This window comes from Poecilia reticulata, chromosome 4 (genome assembly GCF_904066995.2).
Source record: "Poecilia reticulata chromosome 4, P_reticulata-male-v2, whole genome shotgun sequence".
Lineage (NCBI taxonomy): Eukaryota > Metazoa > Chordata > Actinopteri > Cyprinodontiformes > Poeciliidae > Poecilia > Poecilia reticulata.
Genome location: NC_088833.1, coordinates 25304040 through 25313932, shown reverse-complemented (window position 1 = coordinate 25313932; position 9893 = coordinate 25304040). Strand labels below are relative to the sequence as shown.

General features: G+C 41.2%; 1 protein-coding gene across 3 annotated transcripts; it reads right to left on the bottom strand.

Moving 5' to 3' along the window:
* Positions 1–158: 158 nt before the first annotated feature.
* Positions 159–9054, bottom strand: LOC103463821 (GTP-binding protein REM 2-like). Of its 3 annotated transcripts, none has more exons than XM_008407428.3 (6): positions 8826–9054; positions 8381–8441; positions 6484–6793; positions 6329–6402; positions 4068–4245; positions 159–834 (listed from the first exon to the last, which is right to left on the bottom strand). In XM_008407428.3, the coding sequence occupies exons 2-6, from the start codon at positions 8432–8434 to the stop codon at positions 542–544; spliced, it is 909 nt and encodes a 302-aa protein (XP_008405650.1). In that variant the 5' UTR covers positions 8435–8441; positions 8826–9054; the 3' UTR covers positions 159–541. The 3 variants fall into 3 exon arrangements, with proteins under 3 accessions (XP_008405650.1, XP_017160045.1, XP_008405649.1); XM_017304556.2 differs by lacking the exon at positions 8826–9054 and adding an exon at positions 8707–8812; XM_008407427.3 differs by lacking the exon at positions 8826–9054 and adding an exon at positions 8567–8678.
* Between the last annotated feature and the right edge of the window lie 839 nt (positions 9055–9893).

Sequence of the window (9893 nt, the reverse complement as noted above, 5' to 3'; positions counted from 1 at the left end):
AGAAATTAGCCCAACGTGAGTTCTTACCGGGTAAAAGGTTACGGATATCTGCAGAGATGCCTTTATGCTGTGTTTCTTTCCTCTACTTTGATTACTTCCCATCCGCTCCAGGTGACAACAGAAAAATAAAAATAAAAACTCAAGGCCAACGTGAAACAGCCGTTTGAAGGCTCAAAAAAAAAAAGCAATTTATTTCGCTTTTAAAGCTGTGGCAGTTAGGTATCACATCTACAGCTTATTTACACCAGTGTTTTTTTCTTGTTTTTCTTTAAACTTGTGTACAAAAATTCGCCATTTGACATGATAGCTAGCTTTTCTTCCCATCTCCTGTGCGCCGGATGATCCTTCACACCATACTGCGATACCTTCCCGTTTGTTTCTCCAGTAAATTCGCACACCCCTCCTCCCCCATCTGTCATTCACATCCTACATCTTTGTCCACTAAGTGCCGCGTCACTCCCTCCCTCCCTCCTTTCTGCTGCTGTACTACATCACTTCGAGTTGTTTCTGCTAAGCTATTAAAACTCCTCGCCGCGTAAAATCACAGCGCCCCCAGGTCGTGGCACGAACGGGACTTCTGTCTCAGGAACTTGCCAACTTCCCTCTCGCGCGGGTACCGCGGCATCAGGTTGGTGAGGAAGCGTTTAGCACGCGAGGTGATGCTCTCTCGCTGACCCCCTCCGCACATGTCCTCCGCGCTGGATCCCGGGGGCCACGGCGGCTGACCTCTGGCTAGTCGCACAGCGGACTCGAGGAGCTCCGGCGTGCGGTGGTCCAGGGAGGCGGAGATCTCCAGATACAGGCAGTTGTAGAGGGCAGCGCTGGACATGGCCTCTGACGGAGACGACAGGGAGGAAGTCAATAAAAATCGTGCCACATGTTGTCAGAGTAAAGAATCTTTACCGTCATCTACTTCAGAGGTTTTAATGTGATAACCCAAGCCTTTTTGGGGCTCTATGCAGATTTTAATTTGGGGCCACCAACACTGACACGTCGAAGCTTAAAATACTTCATAATTTCTAGGCTGCACTACACAATGTAAAATGCCTACTACGATTAGCGTCATTTGTAATTGGCTTACGTTATAGAGGGGTTGTTATTGCTGTTGATTGGGGAATAACAAACAAGCAAAGATGCTCTGATTAATCTGCATTTTGAAATGCAGAGTGGTATTTAAGTAATGGCATATTAATTTGAAAGTAGACAAACACCAAATATGCAGTAAGCAAAGTTAGCAAACTGAATTTCTTCCATTTGAAAAATTTTGAACAGGTGTGCAAAATGTGCACATGGTGGAATCTATCACCACAAAAATAAATCAAAGGATGCTCTTGGGGGGCCCCCTAGTGGTGTGGAGGCCCTGAGCAGCTGCTTAACTTGCGTATCCCGTGGTCCGGCTCTGATGATGACACTTAAGAGTTAGATTCTGGGCGAAAAGTTTTTCTTTTTAAGAACATTTTCAGTGTTTTTCAAAAATATTAATAAGACCTGAACTTTTCATATATATTTTTTTGCTTTAGAACCACAAGCTTCATGGTGTTTTATTAGGATTTTATGTGGGGGTCCAACACTGAGTAGTGGAATGAAAATGATGCAAATATAAAGATGAAGCTATTGCTTCACAGAGCCAGATTTCACTGCTCTGCAAGTTATTAGCATCTTTATTAGGTTTTTCACTCTGACTGAAATTTATTTCTGTTTTCTTCAGCAAAATCGCTTTAGCTCAGCCAGTTTGGATGGAGAGCATCTGTGAACATAATTTACAAGTATTATCTCAATTAGATTTAGGTCTGGGCCATATTAACACCTATCCAGTGCCTATTAGACATATTGACTTACAGATAGTGAATTATAATGCAATCCTTTATTTTATGTGAAATATTTTTAATTATTTGTCATTATTTTGTGGAAATCAGTTTTTGTTTTTTTGTTTTTGTCAAAAAGCTAAAATAAAGAAAAGCAATAATGTAGAAACGTCACACATCAGGCAGCCACTGCATGATTTGAAAACAGACATATGAATGTGTGCAGCTGTGGATCAAACAGAGGCAGAGTGGGTGGACCAGAGGGTCAGCACTCCTAGGTTTGCGTCTTCAGTGTATTTTGGAGTCGTTTTGTATCGTACTAGAAGGACATTTTCTTTATAAACAGAAACAATGTTGCTGCGCTGATTTTTCTGCCATTAGCAGATATTTTGGCGCCATTAGCAGTAATCAATATAACCTGCCTCAAAGACCCCAGACGGTCGTTACATTAAGAAGCTTTTACATAATGAGCAGTGCAGTCGTTTCCCACGGCAGGGTGCGCTGTGGTTGATTTAAAACGCGACGTTCTTTGACTGCACGTGTGTAAATCTGGCAACTGTTGTATAATGTCTAAAGAAAGTATCCCGTATTTCAGTTATCAAGACATGTGACTCAGAGAGCCACATTAGCTGCAATAACTTGCAAAAACATCAGTCAAGTTGAGATCTGAACTTTGACTGAGCCATTGCAACACCTTGATAGTTTTCTCTTTTTTCCGCATATAGCTCATCCAGAAAGCATTCGCGGCGCGTCACTTTTCTCACATTTTGTTTTTGCTACAGATTTATTCCAAATTCTGTTCGATTAATCTCTCTGCTCAAACTTCCACGCACAAATATCACATTATGACGACGAGGAAAAAGAGTCTGGGGCTGCCCTGAATCTTTTCAACTTGTGAATAATCGTTCCCGCTGTTGAATAATGAACTTGTAATTGTCGGCAAATGCTCTTATAACCTATTCCAAGCTGATAGGCAGCAGAGCTCACCACACTTGGTTAATTAAACAATTTACAGGGCGCACTTACTTGGTGAACCCCAAGCCGCTACTTTCCCTCTCAAATCCTATAAAGTAAGAAGGCTGTAATTGGTTTTTCCACACTTATAATCTTCATTTTGTTTTGTTTTTTTTTTTTGTTTTGTTTTTATTTCTTTAAGGCACACAGATTTAAATAATTTAAGACAATTATTAAAGAACATATCATTTATCTCGGTGGTTATTAAAGTGGGGGGCTGGAGGAAAAATAAAAAAATAAAGATGAAACGAACAAATTGACTGAGCTGAACTTTTCTAATTAGAAACAGAGTATTAGATCCATACCATTTAAAAAAACATAAAGATGAAATTGTGAGAATGAAGTTGTAATATTAGGAGAATAAAGGCACAATATTACAACTTTATGCTCATAATACTACAACTTTCTCTGGTATTATAACGAGTTTAAACTCATGCAACTTTATTCTGATATTTATGACTTTATTCTTGTGATTTTATGACTTTATAACTGATTTATTTTTTTATTTTGCTTTTAGCACAGCCATAACACTCCATCATAATTTTTCAATCAATATTGTAACAATTAAGCAAAAAATAATTAACTGAAATGTTATTTGCCACGTTCGTGTTTTTTTAAATCTTTGCTCCTCGAGCTAGCATAGCAAGCGCAAAATGGGCAGGAAAAAGACTCAAAGGAACCGTCCTTTTGCTAAACAGATGTAATAATCATTGATTAGTGAATAAAAGTGAGGAAGCAAAACATTATAATAGTCGATGTCTCTTTACATATTTTGTAGAACTGTATGGGTTTGCTAAGCGGTTCTGCGCTGTTTGGGGCGGGAACATTTGGGAATCCTTGATTTATGTAAGTGTATTTCCCGATTGATAAAAAAAAACAACAAAAAAAACAAACTCTGCACTTACGCCATTAGGATGTTGTTGACTTTAGTGCCACTGGTGTTTATCAAAATTGATGTGATGTTTAACCTTCGCGTAATGGAGCTAATAACACACTCTGTCACACAGCCTGAATGCTGTGAAAGTGTTATGAATGTGAAGAGGCAGCCGCACACTCACTACGAACGCTCTCCAGCTCTGACCGTAATTGTGGCACCCTCTACACTCCCACACCGCGGTGAGACACGCAGTTGTACATTCACGTCACTGTTTACTGCCATTACAATAGCAGGAAATCCCGCCACCTGGGGTGAGAGCAAGAGGTGCAAGCGAAACCACGGGGAGAGGCGGGTGGAGAACGGAAACGCACCTTGAGCTGTGACCTCGCGCGAGCGAACCAGGTCGCTCTTGTTACCGACGAGGATTATGGGAGTCTGAGGCTGCGTCTCTCTCAGGAGGAGACGGAGCTGGGCCGTGCGGTGGAAACTGCGTCTGTCGGTCACGGAGAACACCAGGACACACACTTCACACTGGAGAGCCGACAGGTCCTGTGGGAAGGTAAAAACAGACAAAAAAAAAACAAAAAAAAAAGGTGGAGACTCCGTCATTTACACTCCGAAACACTTTGCACTTCAACAAGATGTGGAATAAAAACACCCAGTTGTTGCGAGGAATCCTCAGGAGATGCTGCTTTTATGGAACGAGGACGTCAAAGGGAAACAGGACATTTTATGTCAAACCTTAGTGAAGAAACAAAGCATTCCAAAGGTTTTAGAAAAACACATGCTCTGGTTATCCATCGTGCTTTTGTGATCAGTCGCCTTCTTGGATGAGCTGCTGATTTGAGGTGAAGTTAAAAGATATAGAGATGGTCCTCCTCCTTCATCATTCTATCAATTTTGTGCAACACTGTCAGTGAAACCGACCCTCAGCATGATGTCACCACCACCATGCTGGACAGTTAAAGCGTGTTACTTTTCTAATCGACTTCTCCTAACATACTTACTTTCATTGTTGCCTAATAGTTTAGAAAACCGATTTAAATGCAACCTACCTAACAATCTAGCCTAAAAATACTGCTTTGTCAAATTGCTTTTTCCATATAATTAAAGGTTGAAAATTAGTGAAACATTCACGTTATTGATGAGTAGATGTAAACTTCTGAATGACACTGAAACCAATTGAGAAAACTATTTTAGTCAATGCTGCCATTGCTCCTTCTTCCTTCTTTCTTTGTAGAAAGAAATCTCTGTATTTAAGGACCGCAGCTGCTAGAGGTAAAAAAAAACAACAACATGGAGGTTCATGTTACTAATAAAGCTGTTATATTTGTAAGGTTTACAAATGCAGATATACAGATATGCTTTCAAATGCACAAAGCAGATATTAGTTGGATGTGTTGATTTATGGTAGTCAGAGGGCCGCCGTGTTAAATCCCATACGGGCCTGGACCGCCACTGCTAAGCACAGACTGATGATGATAAGCACGGACAATGTCTCCACTCCAAATTTAAGACCCGCCACCCCAAAAAAAGACGGAGTGCAGCAACAAAATCGTGAGCCTTCGGTATTTTTTACACATCCGTCTAAATCAGAAACGCTAACGCAGTCAGCTGGCACTCCCAGGCTGTGGGCGGCTCAAGCCAACATTCACACAGACGCCTCTGAAACGCACTCGAGGGAAAAGAGGAAGAGATATGCAAACAAGCCGAGAGCGAGCGCTCCTCGCTGGAACAGATGCACATGCTGCAGATTTACTGTCCTCTCCCTTTTTTTTTTCTCTCTTTTTTTTTTTTTTGTCACGACGCCTCTCCAGCCTGGGCAATTATTTTTGCCACAGTGCTGACGAGAACAAAACACTAAAAAAAAACAAAAACAAAACAATGATCTCCAGGTACAGAATAGGAGCAGATTTTCTACAGATTTTACACAGCACAATCCTCCATACAGCACCTTTTTTCTTCGCGTGCATCCCGGGGGTGAGCTGAAATAAAAATTTTACTTGCCGCTTATTTGGAGTCTATTTTCATCCTTCGCTACACTGCAAAAACACAAAACTTCACAGAGGTAATTTTGGTCTAGTTTCTTCTAGTGCGAATATCTTAGTACATTTGAAATAAGATAAAACTAACTTGCAAGTAAACTTTCAGCAAGATAAGTGGATAATTCCTTAATAATGATTGAAAAGTACTAGGTCCATTGGTAGATTATTTCACTTATAACTTGGGAAATATGTCTTGTTATAAGTGAAATAATCCACCTATGGAACTAGTAGTTTTCAGGAATTATTGATTTAAAACAAGCTCTTATATCTTGCTCAAAAGTTACTTGTAGGCTCATATTATTTCAAAATGAGAAATAAGATATTTGGAGTAGAAACTAGACGGTATATTACTTGGTAAGATTTTGTGTTTTTGCAGTATATACCTCAAATAAAGGAAGGGAAATAAAAACTTCTCCCTTACCAAACCAGGAATTAGGTCAAAAAAAAAAAAGAAGAAGAAAACATACAGTTCTGTGAAAAGTTTGAAAAGTAGGTGAGCTCATATGGGTTACAGCTGCAGAGAGGTCTCGGCCAGCCTAATGAGGGAGCTGGGAGCAGAGCGGACCCTGAAGTGTTGTTTGGCTCACCTGTCTCCAGTTGTCATAGATAACGATGGTGCTCTCCTCGTCATCCACACTGACTGTGTGCACGTAGCCCTCCCCTAAGGATGGAGGACAGCGTCGGTTAGCTCTCGGACGACACACGCTGCTGTTTACTTACCGTCTCCGTTAATCTCACGTACCGTCGGAATCCACCGACGCAGCCCGGTCCATGTCGCCGGCAAAGGCGAGAGCCAGGGAGGACTTCCCGACTCCATTCTGACCCAGCAGGGCGATCCGCAGCGGCCCGTCGTGCCTGCCCTCCACGGAGACAATGGGAGTGTCGTCCAGGGCCGTGCCGAAGCCGAGCGTCGAGGGGGAAGGCCCGACAGCTCCCGAGGCCCAGTCCATGTCATCGTGAACAGCTTCTTCTCGTCTGAGCTGGTGCTTTATGGGCAGAGGGGTGCTTCCTCTGCGGACCGTGGGGGTGCTGGGCAGAGTCATGCTGTCACACTGAACCAACAAAACACACAGTAACACACTTTCAGTAAGTCCCAAAACTTTCTTCCTCTCATAGTCTATCTAGAGACATGTTGAAACCAAAGGAACCAAGAAACAAACAGAAGAAATCTCCAACAACTGTCAAGACATGAGTACAATTTTCACACATTGAAAACGTGTGAATTTTGTCTCTTTTCTCCTTCGTCACCAGAGCAAGAGTCCTCCTCATGGCACCGGTTCCAAAACAGCAACAATAAAAATACACCAAGGAATAAAGCTAAGAAAATTGTGTGCCTGGCCAATTGGCAATAAATCTTAAACAATTTAAAATCTTTCTCAATTCCATTTGCACCATCCCATGTTTGTTAGGAAATCGTGGTTTGAGCAGCAGAATTGTAGGCGTGTCGAATCTTCCCTGCCAATGGCAAAAATTTTATTTTGCTATTGACTCTTGTTTGACGGCGTTTATTGGATCGGATGATTAAAGCTTGAAGACAAGCTAACAATACATTAATTCAACAAACAGCAGCCTCTGAAGTGTGTGAATGGCCCATGCACAATCAGTACATCCTGGTACTTCCCCCTAATGCTGGTCACCAGCTTGGTCACACGCTGATGTGGGACAGCATCTCATTCTTCAAGAGGATTAGTTTTTCAACTAAACACTGCAGCCAAACCAATAAATATTTTAAGTAGTTATGACCGATACATCTGCATCAACATCGGTATCGGTTGATAATTTTTTTAACACATCTGTAAGTGATCCGATATTAACCAATATTTATCTCCGTCATCGTTTCCGTTTGTGATCAGTTTTAAGGATGCAACAAACATGTACTGCACAGGTAAAGGTTTTGAACAAAACATATTTTGCAATTTGTGTTTTCTAAAATTGCCAAATTGTGTAAAAAAAAATAAATTAATTAAAAAAAAAAAAAAAAAATATATATATATATATATATATATATATATATATATATATATATATATATATATATATATATATATATATATATATATATATATATGTTATACTAATTTACTAATAGCCAGCTAGTTGCTAACCCCTCTGCCATTTGGTGAAAAATCTTTGACAACTTTGCTCTTACATACTTGTTACGATAACAAGAAGCCATTGTACATTAGAGAGGCCAAGCAGTGTTAAGCGAAAATTATTTTACTGTATTTCTTTTTCCATAACTTGCGAAATTGTGTGGAAATATATGAACACTAATGCAGGACTAGCTTGCCAGTTGGTAGCGCTCTGCTAATTGGCGCTAACTCCTTCAGATGTTTTCAGAGGAAAACAGTGTTTAATTTTAAATATTACATATAAAATATATTCTTTTGCATAAGTAATATAACCTGAGAAAGCACTTTAATTTTAGTAGACAATATTGAAAATATATATATAAATAAAAAAAACTTAGGGACACCCACTCTCCACCCACATTTAACACACACCTATACAGAAAACGCTACATACAGAGTCTCAGTGACTCTGAACAGTCACAACAACAGCGCTGATAATTAATGTGTTTGAGTCGTTCTAGAGGGGTGATAGGGGACTCTCGGTCCCCCCCCCCATGCCCTCCTTACCTTTGCGGCATTCTCCTCGATGCTGAGCCTGTCTTCGGGCACATCTGTCGGCATCTGCAAGCTGAAATGAAGCGATCGGGAGTGAGGAGTCCGGAAGACACAGAGCAACGCCAGGAACGACCCTCTGAACCCCCAGCCCAGTCATTTAATGAGCACCAGCTCCACCGGCCCGGTCTGGTTTCTCACCTCTCATGTGTCTGTCGGCAACTACAAAGTATGCACGGATCCTCTCTCTCTCTCTCTTTCTTTCTCTCTCAATCTTTCTCTCTCTCCTCCCTTGCGTCCTCCCTCCCTCCCTCCCTCCCTTCCTCTCTCTCTCTCCCTACCTTTCTTTTCTCTTGTCTCCCTGCTCTCTCACTGCTTTCTCAGGTTATAGGGCCCGGGTCCAGCTCCGCAGGCAACTCGGTAATTCATCACTTCAGACTGACTGCTGTGTGACTCACACCTACTAAATGCTTTCCGGATCCAGATTTCCTGCTGAGGAGGAAAGATGAATGTGGCCAACAAAAAACAGAAGACAGGAAGAAAAGAGCTTTTCTGTAGGTGTCTGCTGCAGATGCATGTAGTTAATTAATTAAAAGGAGAGAAAACAGAGCTGGGGTGTAGCTTGAGAAGAAGCAGGACTGTGGAAGGATGGTCAGTGTCACGAAGCTCTCATTAACCTGTGGTACCGGAGATGGGGGCGATGCAGAACACGGCCTCTAGAGGGCAGTACAAGACAAGCTTTTTCCCTGTTATTTGGTTACAGAGTGAGGGTATCCTTGGGAGATATGTACAATTAAGCAATTTATTGGGTTGTTTCTTTAAGAAAACAGAGTTATGACAGTCTGTCTGACTCCCAGGGCCGATCTGGGATTCTACAGGACTGGAGGGAGGATCTGATACGACGGCCACAACTATCACCACCACCAAGGTGGGGGTCCATTTAATCTTTTTATATTGACTGTGCTTGATGGCGCTGTCGTCTACTTTCATTAATGAATTAATTTCTTAAAGGAATGTTCAGAGGGATTTTCTTTTAAAAACTGAAGTAGATAACTCTTGTAATTTTTATTTTGTATGAATATGTTTGGGGGTTTTTTTTCCGAGGCTGAAGCTAATCTGACCTGGGCCATGAGCAACGGTAATAATTTTACTGATTAAAAGTAAAATGTTTCATAAACAAATTTGTACCATTCTTGAACTGCATAAAAGTTCAAGAATGGGGGGCATAAAAAAAATCAGTTCAAGGTCCACAAATTGCCCCTGGGCTGCACTTTGGACACCCCTGCACTAGGTGGTGCTACAGCATCTGTTCATTTTCCTATTGACAAACGCTGCCCTTTTGAATTAAAAAAACGATAAAAATTTACAGTGTAGTGTGTGGCCTGTAATAAATCTCACACTTCTAAGGCAGCCCTTGTTTCGAACTGCCACACAAGGAACCATTTTTTTAATACACTATCATTTTTCCCCCAAAATGTCTGGGCACGCCACTGAAGAACGGCCACTTACTTATCTTAAAAACTCAGAG